Source organism: Tamandua tetradactyla, chromosome 17 (assembly GCF_023851605.1).
Source record: "Tamandua tetradactyla isolate mTamTet1 chromosome 17, mTamTet1.pri, whole genome shotgun sequence".
Classification (NCBI taxonomy): Eukaryota; Metazoa; Chordata; class Mammalia; order Pilosa; family Myrmecophagidae; genus Tamandua; species Tamandua tetradactyla.
The window spans coordinates 14,118,623-14,136,317 of NC_135343.1; the positions used below are offsets into that span (position 1 = coordinate 14,118,623).

A 17,695-nucleotide genomic window follows, 5' to 3' on the forward strand; every position below is an offset into this window, starting at 1 on the left:
CTTTCACTCCACACCTCCCGAAAGCGATCAGAGCTTAGCCCCCTCCTAAATCTTGCTCAAACACATCTACTTCTTTCACCTTTCACTGTCTCCTCCATAGACCAGGCCAACCTACCTTCTGACCAACTCCCAACTGACCTCTCAGCCTGCCCTCACTCTCCTCTCCAGTCCACTCTGTGCTGCAGCCTGAGTCACCCCAACACTCATTCTTTGTTATAGCCTATCAACACTTCCCATAGTCCCTTAGAATTCTTTTTCCTGATCCCACACCCTCTAGTGCTTAGCCATCTCTCATTCAAATCCACAGTACTCCATAGACTAAAAAAGGAAAACACTAGGTCAATTAGATGAACCACCTCAGAGCTTGTCCTTGTGCCCTGTTGTGGCTTCTAGTCCCTTTTCCACTACCTGGAGGTGTTGCTGTTGCTAGAGAGGGAAACTCCACATGGGTGCAATCAAATGGCTAAGCTAATTTCCTTTTGATGGCATGAGGGAACCCTGGAATCAGAAACCACACACTCCCCCAAACTAGGACTGGCTGGGATTTGTCCTGGGTTTCATGTTTTTAGCATGGGGGATTGATGGAAGGAGATAATCCACAACAGGAGAAGCTGTGAAACTCCTGACTCTGTTTTCCTTTTCTTCAAGGTCCCCTTGCTTTGATTCTTGCTATTGCATGCATACCTTTTTCCTGGGATATATTCTTTTGCCTTCAAAACCCAGATCCTCAGAATAGCAGCTACAGGCAGGCCTTTTCCAAGGGAATTCTAGTAGGCAACAAAATAAGTTAATAAAAAAAAAGGTGGGGAGTAGTGGTGGAGAACAAATCATAGAAAACACAAACAAGGTTTAGACTCTTATCCAAAACCTGGCCTCTGCTTTCAGATTAATTATATTCTAGACCCCCAGGCTCCTTTCCTGGGTTCAATTTCACAAAGTTCCCAGGCTGGCTATTTGTTGCCATTTTTTTTTTTCATGTATAAAACTCCTTTCCTAAATTGCAACAAAGCCAACTCTCCATTCCATTTATAACTTTCCTGCAGCCACCACTTCTCTTCATCTGAATGGTGGGACCTGAAGATTGACACATGGAACATCCTGGTAACTTCAGGCATTCTCTTACACATGTCTCCTTAATCACAACAGTCATACAAAGGAAATTGTACCTATGATGTGTGTGTGTGTGTGTGGGGGCAGTGTAAGGGGGAGGTTGTCCTGGGGAATTTCTGGCATAGTCTGAGAGACACCTCTATTTTGGTGATGAGACTGGGTAGAAGAGAGAGAAAGAAACTAACAAGTATGAAGGTCTTGACATATGCCAATCACTTCATGCATTTAATTTTTACCACAACTCTTTGTGGTAGGTTTCAACCACTAGTCATATTTTGTAGAGCTTGAGGCTCAGAGGGGTTAAGTAATTTGCTCAAGGTCTTACAGCAAAACAGCCAAGCCAGGAGGGAAGTTGGGGCTGTCATTAATGACAAGTTTGCAATCTAAACTATGGGGTCTAAGAAGGGAGAGAGGCCTTTGCTTTCTTGGAAGTGCAGGCTTTTCTATCTTTCTTTGCCCAGTTAGAGGGTTTCTTTCAATCTACAAACATTTCATGAACTCTCTTATGTGTATACCTCTCTGTTTGGCACTAGAAGTATAAAAAAAATCTGTGCACAAAGTCTTTGCATTCAACTCTGCACCTGATTCTCTAAACTGAGTCCCATCATTCATTGACTAAAGAGCACATATTATACAGAAGACACTGGGCCAGGAGCTGGAGGTGGAAGAAGCTAAGTTGATGAAATGCAGAGGAAAGAAGGGCTCCAGGCCCTGCCACCTTACCCCCTACACTCTGCTCCCTACACCCCATCCCAGGCCTCTGAGGCTTTCTTGGGGTCTTTGTGAATAAGGCTGTTCCTAAGGAGAGGAGGTGGGTGTGGGTGTGCATTAGGGAGTATTTTTGGCACCTATCACACATTTATTGTGGTTAATATAGTCATCACAAACACCTGGTAAGGAGCACAAAGCTGAGGAAATGAAACAGGCAGACAAGGAAGTAACAAAAATACAGAAACATTTTGAAGAGGGAGAAATTGCTCATTTATTAAAAAAAAAAAAAAGGAAAAACCTTTAAGCCAGTTTGGGCTTGTGATCCATTCCTCTCCATCTCCCTCAGTTTATGGTTTTCAGGTGGCCTTTTGACTTAGAGAAACGCTTCTGGGTTCAGAGAATTCTAGTCCAGAGGAAAGGACTGAGTTATAATCCCAGTATTGTTGCCATTTTACTATGTGACTGTAGGCAAATTATTCAGCCTATTTATGTGTCAGTTCATTAATGGAGTGAGTGATGTTTGATATGTCATCATATGTTTTTGGTGGGGTTTCCAGTAAAATGATTATGATAAACAGCAGATATGCAATATGAATCACGGAGCACATATGCATTTGTCTCTGGGTCAGAAGAGCTGACACAGACTCAGAATTGACACATAGCATAAAATCCTTGGGAATCTGAAACTTTCAGGTGTTAAAAGCAACTGACACCTGTTACTTGCATAGTTCTCTATGCAGTACAGTTTACAAAGTATTTTCACATATCATCAGAGCCAATCCTCAAACTCTGTGAAGTGAAATTAGTGTCTGTCTTTGTAGATGAGGAAATTTAGGTCATCAGTCAATCCATGAATTACAATCCATGTAATTCAGGCTTTTTTTTTTTCTTTTTTTAATTTTAACTTTGCCTGAGCTCTCCAGAAAATTATTTTGTTCACCTCAATAATTTGTGATGAGGAACCATCACAAATGCCAGACAACCAAAACACAAACTTCTTTTCTTTTCTAGGGACACCTCCCATCTAAGCACAGACCTCAGAGCCAGAGTCAGCAATACACAGCTGTACATCTCACCAGAAACTCCAAAGAACCCACAACAGTAAGGAATCATCATGTTTATTATACAACCATGTCTGGGACTTATTAGGAATGGATGGGCTTCTCTCAAGAAAGTTGTGTCCGTTTGGAGAATAGCCAGCTAAGATTCAACTCGATCTGGTTTTTTTTGTTTCTGCAAGGGTACGAAGGCTGTGAAAACAGGGGTTGTCTAGACAATCTGCATGGGGAAATGTAACCATTTGAAAGCTGTAGACACATAACCAGTTACTCTCCATCAACACAATAAGGTGACACTGAATTACAGGGCTGCTTGCCTAGGGACCAAGGAAGTCCCCTTTCCCTAAGGGTCTTCTCCCAGAAGGGCACACTGTATATAGGGCTTCCCTGAAGGCAGGTCTCCAGGTGTGGGAGAATGGGTTGGGTTCAGCCTAGTTCGGGGGTGAATACTAATAGACCTGTAATGCAATTAGGGTGGCCTCCTAAGGAAGTCAGTTTCTTTAGCCTCATCCCCACCTTAATCGCTGACTTGTTCTATTGGAAGCACCTGGGATGCTCCCGGACCTACAGGTCCTCCACACCACCTCGTGGAAGACGCCCTCCTCCGTGCAATTATTTGCATCCAAGTGTTTGCACTGAGACAGAAGCTCAAGCATGAAGGTCACACTTTTTTTCAGATACACAGGCTGGGGCTCCCCAGGGCCAGAAGCAGGAAAGGGGGACCTGTCTCGGGGCCGGCAGGTGGTGGGCGCCCTGGGTGGGACGGCCGGCGCTTCGGAGAGACGGAGCCCCTGCCCCCATCCCAGTTCTCTAACAGCTCGGGTTCCACATTTCCGAGTCCGCGCCTTCGCGGCGGCCCGGGCCCTTATCCTAGGACCCCCACTTCCACCAAGCCCCACCCCCCGGCCCCCTTCCCTGCTGGCCCCGCCGCTCTCCGGCTTCCTCGGGCTTCCCCCGGCCCGGCCCACGCGGCGTCGCTCGCCCGGCGCTGGGGGCGGGCACCTGCCCCCACCCCTCGGCGTCCCCTCCCCTTCATTTCCCCCTCCCCTCGCTCCCTCCCTCCCCTCCCCCCCGCGGCGAGGCAGCGGCGGCGAGCGAGGCTGAGGCAGAGGCAGCGGCGGCGGCGGGCGGGGCTCGGCTCGGGCTCCGCGGGCGGGCGGGCGGACATGGCGGCCAACATGTACCGGGTCGGAGGTAGGAAGGCTCGGCCCGACCCGGCCGGTCTGGGAACGGGCTCCGGGGGGGGGGGGGGTCGGGGCGAATTCACCCTAATCGCCGGGAGTCTTGGGTGCCCGGGCTGAGGGCGTGGGGGGCGGGGGGGGCGCCGGGGCCCGCAGAGGGGGCCGGGGCTCCCCACCCCCACCCACCTCTTCTCCCCCCCTCCCGTGGCCTGCACCGGCCCTGCCCCTCCAGTATCTCACTCTCCTCCCAGATTTTTAGGGCCAGGCCTCTGTTTGGCTATGAATGATCAGAAACACCCCCCCAACCCCCATGAAACCCTCAAGGGGGTAGGGGCCATGAAGCCTCTTAACAGGGTGGCTTCTTCCTCGCGTGGCTTCTAGGCTGTGGGGGTGGAGGATGGAGGACCCCCCCCCACTCTTCCCCTTCAGTGGGAATGGGGGGGGTCGGCTATGGGGACCCAGCTAGAGGCACAGCTGACAGGCCTGGCCGTAGGGGCAGGGCCCTGCACCTTCCCTGCTTCACTCCCCCTTTCATTTCTTGTCTAGCCCCCCAAGAATGGGGCTTGGTGGGGCCAGGGAACCGCAGCCAGAGGTGGGGAATTGAGTTCTGCCTGGACGTTTGCTCTGCTGTCTGCCTCCTTCTCAGCCTTCTGCAGAAGAGAGAAATAAGGTCAAACAAACTTTCTCCCTACTCACGACGCCCTCCTCCCTCTTTCCTGGTAAAATAATAATTCAGATAAGTGGCGTGTTTGTGTGTGAGACTTGCTCTTCTCTGCATTAGCCGCTCTTCCTGACGGAGGGTGGTGGGAATGGCCTGGCTAAATGAGGCCACTTTGCAGAAGCTAGGTGGGATAAAGCCACCAAGAAAACACAACGACAATGCAGCCCGGCCTCTTAACCCACTGTGAGAAGTTTCCAAGGAGCTTATTAAATGAGGAAAAGCCACTCTTGGAGATTTTTATCCTTTCTGTTGAAAGCTTGCAGTGATTTTTAAATTTTATTTAAATAACGAAACCCTGAGTGGATCTGTATTAAATAGGGTAGGGTAGAAAGGATTCTGATGTTACACCCAGAGCTCTCTGCCTCTCTGAAAGTGACTCCCTCCCCCACTTCTTTTCCACCTTCCCAGGTTCAGCTGTGGAAAAGTTTGTCAGTGTGCTTCCTCTTACCTGCTCTGCTCACCTGATTGATGTTTTTAAAAGTTGGTGATTGAAATGTAGGCTGGGCTGCTAAACCTTTCACGACTGAATTTGTCTTAGGTCATCAGTTTTATGTGAGACGCATATTCCAGGGCAGATGGCATTGGAGGGAAAAGATGTGGAAGCAGTTAAAGGACTCAGACTCTTATTCAGTGAGCCCTGACAGCGATGAGTGTGAGAGGTGTCTTTTTGTTATTTAAAAAAATGACATGTGCAGGGCAAAAGTCTAGGAAAACTTGATAAAAACTGTAATTGAGATGAAAATTCCAGGAAAATGAGGGCCTGTGATTAGTGGGCACATGAAGGAATGTATTAGGGTTTCTTTACTAAGTTTGCTTTTATCAGTGGAAGAATTAGGTGCCTCATGTTGAATGTGAATTGTCTGCTAAGGGAAGTCATAGATTGACAAATGTGAACTTTCTATTGGAAAGATTAAACTCTTCCTTTAATTACAGATTATGTCTACTTTGAGAATTCCTCCAGCAACCCATACCTAATCAGAAGGATAGAAGAACTCAATAAGGTATATATTGAGCGTTCTTTATATTAATATTAAAAAATACTTTTTTCCATTGAAGGAAAATTGGCTAAAGGGCACAAGGCTGATTTTACTTTCATTCCCACACCTTTTGAAAGTTGAGGTTTCAGATTAGAGGATTCAGATACAGGATTACGAGTACTGTTTTGCTTTTTTGTAAGTACCCATTTTGGTTAATATTAAATATTGTTTTTGGACATATATAAAATGTATACAAGTTTCTTTAAATTGCTCAGAGCCTCTCAAAGATTAGGTCACTCTGTAACTCAGGAAGTTCCTTTTTATTTTTACAGAAACAAGTTGTCTTTCTCTCCCTTTTTTTGTGAATTAATTTTTTCCCCTTCTAGCTTAGACAGAGGAAGCTGGAAAACAATATTGTAATGAAGGGAATTTGTAAAATTCTGGACTAGGCTAACTAATATTCTAAATAGAGTTTTGGTGTAATGTAAAGTAAAATAAAACTTTTACACTGAGATCAGCTCTTATCACAGGTGTTCACACTCTGATCTCAACATCAGAAGCATCGTGACTGTGGTAAATGAGCTTTTATAATGGAGAAACCCAAAAGCAGTCATAACCTACACGGACCATAGATTTCTAGTCATCTGGTTTCCTCCAGACCGCTTTTAAGAGTTATTTGTGTGGCTTATGAGAATTCATAGTGTAAAATCTCTGGGGCTGTCTATCTATTATGGTCCCTCAAAAAATAACAACTGAGAGTTGGTCCCAGGAAGTCAGGCCTTAAGTCATTCTTGGCTTAAAAAGGCTTGAAACATTGTCTTACTTCTGGGAGTACCTCCAGGGACTTTGCATTTAAAAAATTCAGACCAACTCTAAGTGAGCAGAATGGCCCCAGATTTAGATCAGTTTGTTGAGGGGAACTGTCAGAGTGTAATTTTGATCTATTTGTCTTATGTTATTGATGTGAAGTCATGATGTTTACCATATTAGTTTAATTAGAAATTTAAGATTCCAACAGAAATGTTGGCCTTTGAGACCGTGTATTTTCTGGCTGTGCCCTGTCCCTCTCTCACCTCCCACTGTTGCTGCTCTCTTCTTGTTCATTCTGTTCCAGACACATTGGGCTCTTGGCTTTACCCCACATGTACCCATTTCAGGACCATCCCCTGTACTTTGTTCTTGTTTTGATATCATTTATATCACCTGCAGATATACTTATTTATTGTGCTTGTTTTCTTTGTCTGTCTACACTTAGTATGTAAACCCTCTGTATAGTGCTCCTTTCTGTTTTGTTCACTTATGTATCCAAAGTGCCTTAGAAAAGTGGCTGACGTATGGTTAGGCATTCAGTAAGATTTATTGGATTAATGACTCTCAAATGTCTGATGTTAACACTTGTATATATCTTTACTACATACAAGGTATTTTGATTCATTTATTTCTCAGATATATCTTGAGGACCCACAATGTGTAAAGATGAACAGAATGGGTCCAGAAGGGAAAACAGACATTAACCAAATAATTCCACAAATAAAAGTAAAATTACAGCTGTGCTCAGTTTACAAACATCAGCACATGGTGCTATGAAAGCATATTATCTGGGGATTCTCATTTGTTACCTCTTTTGAGCCTCACAGTAACCTTAAACCTTGAAGATTGCTAAATCATAGACTGTTGTCCAGAGGCTCATGTGGTTAAATGACTGGGTTGCACATCTAGTTTGATCCTGATTATTTCACACTCCTTTTTCATTATCTTGCCATTCACTTGAAAAGTGCCCCTCTGCCCAGCTATCTTCACCTCTTCCCTGGCCTGCCTGCTTTCAGCAGAGTCATTAATATTAATGGCCCTTTGGGGGCCTGGGATAATGAACTGTGAGAGATGGGATGCTCTGTAATTTCAGAAAACGGCAGTTTGGATGGACAGAGTATTGGTAAATAGGAACTGAGATTGTTAAATACTAAATAATATTTACTAAGGGGTATGAAACAGACATCTCATATTTTCCATTTGTTAATGGAGGTTAGTGTATTAATTATTAAGGCATTGAGGTAATTACGATGTGAAGAAAATATACCAAATTGTTGTATGTTATGTAAATGAGAGGTAGCATTATAGGAACTTTCATTTTATATTTGTTTAATGTTTGAATGTTTAAAAGTATGTATTACTCCCCTCCCCATGAACATCTTTATTTTACTACTCACCTAACCACACACTGGATACAGGGGATATCAGTCACAAGGTTTTTACAATCCTATGGTCACAAGATAGAAGCTGTATAGTTATGCAATCATTATCAAAGATCAAGGCTACTAGGTTACACTTCAACAGTGTCAGGTATTTCCTTCTGGCTAGTCCAATACACTAAATATCTGTATAATAATTCAGAAGTGATAATCATTTTTTAAGTTCTAATTTCTCTGTTACAACTCCTCCCTCTCATTCGATCGTTCTCTCAACCTTTGGAGATATTTGGACAGTGACCCTTCTAACTTCTTCATGCTGAAAAGGGAAGACCTCTCATTTTAAATAATTCATTAAATAAATGTTTATTGAGCATTTGTTACAGGCTTGTGCTCAGCCTAGAGATTAAATTGTGAGCAGGATGGACGTGCTGTCTGCCCACATGGGGTTCATGAGGGAGATACATGAAAACAACAAGTTATCAGGCATAAAAAACATGAAGTGTGTTCACTTATAAGAAGGATGCAAGCAGGAGTTCTCCCCTAGAGAACGACAGGAGATCATTCAGTTCAGACGGAGGAGGAGAGAACTTCCAGGACCCATGAGTTGAGGTGTGCGGGGACAAGGAAGAGGGGCAGCGATGCAGGAGGACGCTCTAGGTTAGGGCCCTGAGAGGAAAGGAGGTGAAGCTGGCCAACTGGGAACGTTAACATGTTTGGAAAATCTGGATAATGAGTTTAAGAACACTTGATATTTTCTAGTAAGTCAAGGAAAGAAGGGACATTAACCCATTTTTTTTTTAGCTAATCTCAAAATAGAATGTATTTTTAAACAAAATTCCTAGGCTAAGTTGTCAATCACCATTTTTATAGAAAATTCACTTTTATAAGCTGGTCCCCTGTTTTGTTTTTTAAATCCTGTTTGGAAGTGACACTACAGGTGCTTTTTTTATTTTAATTATAGTAATTTTTCTTTTTCTTTAAATTTTCCCCCAAATGTTTTAGAAACTTTTAGATTGAAAACTAAGTAACTGTTGGTAAGCACAGTTCAGTGTTGCTTTTCTTACACTTCCTCTTTTCCTCTCCCCTAGTTTGTACTAAGATAGAGTGAAGACTGTCTATTGGAAGAAGAATAAATGGTTAAAATAGAAAATGACTTTTTGGTAAATTTTATTTAGTATCTGCCTTAGGTTGGGTATTGCTCTTGCATCTAAAGATTGGTTTGCTTATGTTTTAAAAGAAAGCTTCATGCACATTAATGAGGTTTTCTTAAAATGTAATCTTAAGAAATGCAGAAGCTATGCTTGTGGAAAAATTAGCATGTTATTTTTATTGTTTTGCATGGGTAGGCACCAGGAATTGAACCCGGGTCTCCAGTCATGTCATTTGTTATTGGTTGGTTATATCTACTAGATTTTTCTTTGTGTGTGCGGGAGAGGTGACATGTTTTATGTAGTTTACCCGTATTTTGATATTCTATATATTTTATTATTACCCTTCCAACTTGCTGTGAGATTCACTTGTTTACTGTCTAATCTTTTTTTGGGACGAAACATTGGGGATGTATTGAAAACAGGGTCAGAAATTAGGAAAGGAAGTTCTTTCTACTTGTTCTTTAGTCTGAGCAAACTATGAACTTTGTTGAAATGGGAAGTGATTTTTTTTAAAATAAAGTACTTTTTAACTCTGGGATAGTAATAGTTGAGTATGAGGTTGGTTGAAATTATTTTAGAAGCGAAGAAAAGCCCCTATTGCTAGAGGATATTTTAGTAAACGTGTTTGGCACAATAGAGATTATCAGGCTGTAACCTAAATAGAGAAAAGAACACAGGAAATACATTGATGTACATTATGGATTTTTCTTTATACATGCCCAGTCTTTTCCCATCTGTGGGTCTTTGCTCATGCCTACCTTTTTCTTAGAATACTCTGTCCTTCAGGTCTTCATTTGTTGAAATCCTTTCCTTCCCTCCTGTTCTAATTAGGACCTTCTGCCCCTTCGCCTCCTTCATGAAGTTTTTTCTGCCCATATCCCAATAGGTTGTACTTTCTGCTTCCGTGAGTGAGAAGAAAAAACCAAAAGTTTGGAGGCAAGGGAAAGAAGTAAAGGAGAATAAGGCTGCAAATATTGTAAATGTCAGGATTGCTAATTTTACTTTATCATTTAGTTGTGGAGAGCTATTGAAGATTTTCAATCAGGTGAGAGACAAGATTAGGAAGGTTGGAGAGGAGTGACATGTAAACAAGGCATCCTTGCTAGAGTGGAAGAGCCGTGCCTCAGTGCTTGGCACGCAGGAAGGTGTCAGAAGAAATTTGGCAGCTGAAAGAATAGCCAGACCTTTTTATATATGTACCAGTTGTTTAACCTAGGTCTTTAGAGAAGGTGAAGGGTTTGCGGTGCAGGATTTTAAAAAATTTTCCATCTGTCTCTCTTGGACTGCTACTTTTGCAAGTAGCTTGTCTCTTGGACTGCTACACATGCAAGATAGAAAAATAACGTTAAATAAAAGGCTTTAAAAAAAATACAAGTTCTACTTTATTATTACCAGATTCAAAAGATAGAAAATTAATTGTCAATTACTGTAAAACAGTTGCTCTCAATCTTTGTACTTATTTCATTACACCCCAGTAACCATGGTGTGCTGGCATTGGACCGTGGACTATTATGATTTGAGTAGCTGAATTTTAAAGTAATGCTTGAGGTTGTGTGTGTGTGTACGTGTATCATGGAAGGAAAGAAGGAATAATATAGTTGTAAACTACCCAGTAGCCAAGTGTGCATTGTCCAGAAGAGAGTATTTATTTTGAGCTATGCCCTGCAATCAACAGGTTTAAACAAAAGAAAAATTAGCTTTGTAGAGCGTTCCTGATGGAGGTCCTCACTGGTGAGGCAGAAGAAATACACTTTAAAACTTGTTCTCTGGATTTTTGTTTTTTGTATGCTGTGTGGCGGGGTCACATCTCATTCTTTTTCCGTGTGAATATCCTGTCATTGCAGCACCATTTGTTGAATTTTTATTCAGTTTTTTTTTGTTGTTGTTGTTTATCTGCTTGTTTCTTTGTTTTTTGGGGAAGTGCATGGGTCAGGAATCGAACCTGGGTCTCCCTCATGGCAGGCGAGAATTCTACAGTTGAGCTACCCTCGCACCCCCTGTGCTCTGGATTTTTAACATGATTTTGTTTCAAATAGACAAAAATGATTAAGAGCTTATAGTTGAAGCTATTGTTGGCTTATTTACATGGAAATAATTGGCCTATTCATTTAGCAGATTTCTGGAGGATGTATTTGATCACAATATTATGAACAATAGAATCATTTTGGTTAGGATTTAATATGGTTTTAGTTCTAAGGGGCAGTATTTTTGCAGGACTATTTCTGTAAAATACTGCTGCTGAACTTCATAAAAATTGACAAGTTTATGTAGCAGATATAAATGTTTGTGTGTGTAAATATATATGTACTTGTTTTAATTTGATTATATCTTTAAGCTCAGAGAAATTCTAAAAATGTGTTCTCAAGTTTGTTAGAGAATTGACGTCACAATAGCATTTTATTGTAATCTGTGTGTTTTTACAAGGAACTTTGTGGTGAATGATTGACCTTCCAGAAAGCTCTCAGAATTCATAGAATATAGGAGAGTAAGAGTGTCGGCTCCATCTGCTGGAAACTAAAACCTCACTGAATATTGATTGTATTCTAGATGTCGTCAAAAGAAATAAGACAGTGCATGGCTGGTTCAGTGGTAGAATTCTCACCTGCCATGCGGGAGACCCATCCCATGCACCCCCCCCCCCCCCAAAAGCCTCAGTTTTATAACTCAAGGTTTTTAATACTTTCTTATGTGAAGATAAACTAAATATTACCTAGAATATTGACTGTTTTGGATCCATAGACTCCCTTGGGCTGGAAAGTACTTAGAATTCTAAGTCTTGTAGTTCATTCTGCATAATACTTGCTCTGAACTGAGTTTTGCTGTCAGTGGCACATGGGAGTTTTTGAGAGGGGCTGCGTGGTTGTATTCCCTGTGCTTCTGGGAATGGATTTGGAGGAGATGGGATTCAATGTCTTAAGTTATGGTAACTTTTAAAATTTTCTTAAGGTTAATCAGAATTAGCTATGGCTGGATTTAGTCATTAGGTGGTCTCATCACTTGAGTATGACTGATGACTTATGAGTTTCTGGTTCACGTGGAAACTAAAGTTGTTGATCTTTATTTGAATTTTTAATTCTCTGGTTATCCTACAGTTGCGGTTAGTAAATTGTAAATGAGAGGGATCTTATAATTGAGCTGTATCTGGTTTTGTTTTATAAACTGTGACTCGTATTCAGGATAGATGACGCTTGTTTTTCTTGTTTCTTAGACTGCAAGTGGCAATGTGGAAGCAAAAGTAGTGTGCTTTTATAGAAGACGAGATATTTCCAACACGCTTATAATGCTTGCGGACAAGCATGCTAGTAAGTTAATTGTCTTTTTCTTGGATTTAAAAAAAATGTTTACATCTTTAAAAATATTCTATGATGTGAGGAAAAATACTTCTCTACAAACTGCCAATACTTGCTGTTTTACTTTTTCTTTTTCAGTAATAGCCATCATCGTGGGTGTGAATTTATTGCAATTTTGATTGGCGTTTCTCTCATGGCTAGTGATGTTGAGCATCTTTCCAGCTACTCAGTGGCGTTTTTAATCTCTTCCTTGAAAAAATGTCTGTTTTTAAGTCCTTTGCCCAGTTTTTTTTTTTAATTTTTAATTTTGAAATAATTTCAGGCTTACAGAATGGTTGCAAAAATAATGAAAACAAAACTGATACAGAGAACTCTAATATACCCCCTTCTCAGATACCAGATTTACAGATTTACCTTTCAACATTTTGCTAAATTGGTTATATCATGCTAGCCATTTCTATGTTCTAAAAATTCAAGAGTAGTTATATAAATCATTCTCCTTGAACACTTAAACTTCAATGTACATTTCCTAAGAACAATGGTATATATACTTATATAGCCTCAGTAAATTCAAGAAATGTAATATTGGTATTAAGTATACTGCCTATATTCTATTTTTTTTTTCAATTTTCCCAGTAATGCCCTTTTGAACATTTTCTCCTCCGTTATATCCATTCCAGGATTATATGTTGTACTTAATTGTCATTGTCTCTTTAGTCTCTTGTCTCCCTTTTTTTTTTTTGACTGTGTTAACACGTGTACAACATACAATTTCCTAACCACTCCTAAGCATACAATTCAGTGGGATTAATCACATTCACAATGTTATGCTACACTTACCACTATCCATTACCAAAACTTTTCTGTCCAAAGAGAAACCCTGTACCTATTATGCATTAAGTCTCTTTTCCCCTTCCTTCTTGGCCCTGGTAAATTCTAATCTACTTTATGTCTCTGTGTATTTGCATATTATATGTATTTCATATAAGTGGAATCATACAATATCTATCCTTTTATGCCTGGCTTATTTTATTCAACATAATGTCTTCAGTGTTCATTTGTGTTGTGGTATATATCAGAACGTCATTCCTTTTTATGGACAAATTGTATGTATATACTTATTTTGTTTATCCATTCATCGGTTGATGGACATTTGGGTTGCTTCCATGTTTTGACTATTATAAATAATGCTGCTATGAATATTGGTTTACACATATCTGCTGGACTCTCTGCTTGTGGTTCTTTTGGTTGTAACTTGGAGTGGGATTGCTGGGTCCAATGGTAGTTCTTTGTTTAACTTTTTGAGGAGCAGCCAAACCGTCATCCACAGCAAGTACACCATTGTACATTCCCAGCAACAGTGTACAATAGGGTTGCTCTTTTTCTGCATCCTTGGTGACACTTGTTGTTTTCTGTTTTATTAATAGACATTGTGATGGTTGTGAAATGGTATCTCTTAGTGGTTTTGATTTGCATTTCCCTAATGGCAAATGATGTTGAGCACTTTTCATGTGATTTTGGTCATTTGTGTATTTTCTTCAGTGAAATGTGTGAAATCCTTTTCAGTGCTATTGGAAACTTGCTGTTTCAAGTGCTGTTGGATTTAATTTGATAGAATTTTGTTGATGATTTTTGCAACTGTTTTTATAAGGGATATTGGTCTATAATGGTCTTGTTATTATCTTTATCTGGCTTTGATTATGAGGGTGATGCTAACCTCAGAATGAGTTTGGAAGCCTTTCTTTTTCTTTGACTTTTTGGAAGAGTTTGAAAATGATTGGTGTTAATTTTTTGAAAGTTTAATAAAATTCACTGGTGAAACCATCTGGTTCTGGACTTTGTTGAATGGTGTTTTGATTACCAGTTCAATCTCTTTATTATTGTTCTTTTGTTTCTTCTTGGGTTAGTTTAGGTAATTTGTATGTTTCTAGGAATTTTTCCATTTCATCTGGATTATCTAATTTTTGGGATAGTTGTTCATGGTATCTTCTTATAATTCTTTTTGTTTCTGTGAAGTAGGTAGTAATGACTGTCCCCTCTTTTATGTTTTTTATTTGCATTTTTCACTTTTTACTTTGTCATTCTAGCAAAAGGGTTAAGTTTTTTTCGAAGAACCAACTATTGGTTTTATTGATTCTCTATATTGTTTTTTTATGTTTCATTTATCTCTGCTCTTATCTTTAATTTCATTTCTTCTGCTTACTTTTGTTTTAGTTGTTCTTCTTTTTCTTGTTTGTCCAGATATGAGGATTTAGAGTTATACAGTTACCCCTGAGCTACATTTTCTGTATCCTATGAGTTTTGTATGTTGTGCTTTACTGATTTCTTCTTTTAAAAAACAAATACATCCTCTAACCTAACCTCAGGATGATTATCAAAATCAGCAGATTAGCATTGTTATATTACTAATATCCGTTACCAGTTTGATTCAGATTTTGCTACACATGCTACAAATGCCCTTAGAGTAGAACAAAAATTTTTTTTGGCGCTTTTTTTTTTTTATGATGTTATCAGTCGTTGACTGTTTGATCGTTGCCTTAAACCATTAGTTCATTAAAATTGCAAAAATTATGTTACTGTTTTTATATCCCTTTGTTTATTAAAATATTTCTATAAATAGAATATTCCCTCTATCAACTATTTGGTTACCTTCAGGAATTTAGATCTTATAGGAAAGGCAGGTGAAATGTTTGATCCTTCCCCCGTGTCCTGTCCCCATCCCTATCCCTTTAGTTACCAGTTTTCAAAAATAATGAGGTAGGCTCCCTGGCATCCCTCAAAGGTCATCAATTAATTTCTTTCTAAATTTCATTGTGAACTCACAGATTTGGACATATTTAATATTTTTTATTATCCTTATTGATATCTAACTTGCTCCATCTTTAGCTAATGGGGCTTATTTAGGTTGACTCGAGTCCTTTTGAAACCATCCCAGTAGTTTTTTTTTTTTTTATCAGTTCTAGTCTCTCGCTTTCTTTTTTTTTTTATTAATTAAAGAAAAAAAAGAAGTTAACACAACATTTAGAAATCATTCCATTCTACATATGCAATCAGTAATTCTTAACATCATCACATAGATGCATGATCATCATTTCTTAGTACATTTGCATCGATTTAGGAAAAGAACTAGCAAAACAACAGAAAAAGCTATAGAATGTTAATATAGAGAAAAAAATAAAAATAATAATAATAGTAAAAAAAAGAAAAGGAAAAAGAAAAAAAAAAGACAGACAAAAAAAAAACCTATAGCTCAGATGCAGCTTCATTCAGTGTTTTAACATGATTACTTTACAATTAGGTATTATTGTGCTGTCCATTTTTGAGTTTTTGTATCTAGTCCCATTGCACAGTCTGTATCCCTTCAGCTCCAATTACCCATTATCTTACCCTGTTTCTAACTCCTGCTGGACTCTGTTACCAATGACATATTCCAAGTTTATTCTCGAATGTCGGTTCACATCAGTGGGACCATACAGTATTTGTCCTTTAGTTTTTGGCTAGACTCACTCAGCATAATGTTCTCTAGGTCCATCCATGTTATTACGTGCTTCATAAGTTTATTCTGTCTTAAAGCTGGATAATATTCCATCGTATGTATATACCACAGTTTATTTAGCCATTCTTCTGTTGATGGACATTTTGGCTGTTTCCATCTCTTTGCAATTGTAAATAACGCTGCTATAAACATTGGTGTGCAAATGTCCGTTTGTGTCTTTGCCCTTAAGTCCTTTGAGTAGATACCTAGCAATGGTATTGCTGGGTCGTATGGCAATTCTATATTCAGCTTTTTGAGGAACCGCCATACTGCCTTCCACAGTGGTTGTACCCTTTGACATTCCCACCAATAGTGGATAAGTGTGCCTCTTTCTCCGCATCCTCTCCAGCACTTGTCATTTTCTGTTTTGTTGATAATGGCCATTCTGGTGGGTGTGAGATGATATCTCATTGTGGTTTTGATTTGCATTTCTCTAATGGCTCAGGGACACTGAGCATTTCTTCATGTGCCTTTTGGCCATTTGTATTTCCTCTTCTGAGAGGTGTCTGTTCAAGTCTTTTTCCCATTTTGTAATTGGGTTGGCTGTCTTTTTGTTGTTGAGTTGAACAATCTCTTTATAAATTCTGGATACTAGACCTTTATCTGATATGTTGTTTCCAAATATTGTCTCCCATTGTGTAGGCTGTCTTTCTACTTTCTTGATGAAGTTCTTTGATGCACAAAAGTGTTTAATTTTTAGGAGCTCCCATTTCTTTCTTTCTTTCTTTAGTGCTCTTGCTTTAGGTTTAAGGTTCATAAAACTGCCTCCAATTGTAAGATTCATAAGATATCTCTGTACATTTTCCTCTAACTGTTTTATAGTCTTAGACCTAATGTTTAGATCTTTGATCCATTTTGAGTTAACTTTTGTATAGGCTGTGAGATATGGGTCCTCTTTCATTCTTTTGCATATGGATATCCAGTTCTCTAGGCACCATTTATTGAAGAGACTGTTCTGTCCCAGGTGAGTTGGCTTGACTGCCTTATCAAAGATCAAATGTCCATAGATGAGAGGGTCTATATCTGAGCACTCTATTCGATTCCATTGGTCGATATATCTATCTTTATGCCAATACCATGCTGTTTTGACCACTGTGGCTTCATAATATGCCTTAAAGTCCGGCAGCGTGAGACCTCCAGCTTCGTTTTTTTTCCTCAAGATACTTTTAGCAATTCGGGGCACCCTGCCCTTCCAGATAAATTTGGTTATTGGTTGTTCTGTTTCTGAAAAGTAAGTTGTTGGGATTTTGATTGGTATTGCATTGAATCTGTAAATCAATTTAGGTCGAATTGACATCTTAACTATATTTAGTCTTCCAATCCATGAACATGGTATGCCCTTCCATCTATTTAGGTCTTCTGTGATTTCTTTTAACAGTTTTTTTTAGTTTTCTTTGTATAGGTCTTTGGTCTCTTTAGTTAAATTTATTCCTAGGTATTTTATTCTTTTAGTTGCAATTGTAAATGGGATTCGTTTCTTGATTTCCCCCTCCGCTTGTTCATTGCTAGTGTATAGAAACGCTACAGATTTTTGAATGTTGATCTTGTCACCTGCTACTTTGCTGTACTCATTTATTAGCTCTAGTAGTTTTGTCTGGATTTTTCCGGGTTTACGACCTATAGTATCATATCATCTGCAAACAGTGATAGTTTTACTTCTTCCTTTCCAATTTTGATGCCTTGTATTTCTTTTTCTTGTCTAATTGCTCTGGCTAGAACCTCCAACACGATGTTGAATAATAGTGGTGATAGTGGACATCCTTGTCTTTTTC

The 17,695-nt window shown here is 39.5% G+C and overlaps 1 protein-coding gene across 6 annotated transcripts in view; it reads left to right on the forward strand.

The window, feature by feature from the left end:
• The first annotated feature begins 2,887 nt into the window (after positions 1–2,887).
• MTA3 (metastasis associated 1 family member 3) overlaps positions 2,888–17,695 on the forward strand; it is a 218,975-nt gene continuing 204,167 nt past the window's right edge. For 3 of the 6 annotated variants that reach the window (XM_077134089.1, XM_077134090.1, XM_077134091.1), the window contains exons 1-3: positions 4,000–4,073; positions 5,715–5,782; positions 12,307–12,400. In XM_077134089.1, the coding sequence (XP_076990204.1) occupies positions 4,046–4,073; positions 5,715–5,782; positions 12,307–12,400 (190 nt within the window). In that variant the 5' untranslated portion in view covers positions 4,000–4,045. Of the gene's footprint in view, positions 2,923–3,999; positions 4,074–4,606; positions 4,731–4,760; positions 4,780–5,714; positions 5,783–12,306; positions 12,401–17,695 lie in introns of those variants that run through there. The other 3 variants (XM_077134092.1, XM_077134094.1, XM_077134093.1) reach the window with 3 other exon arrangements.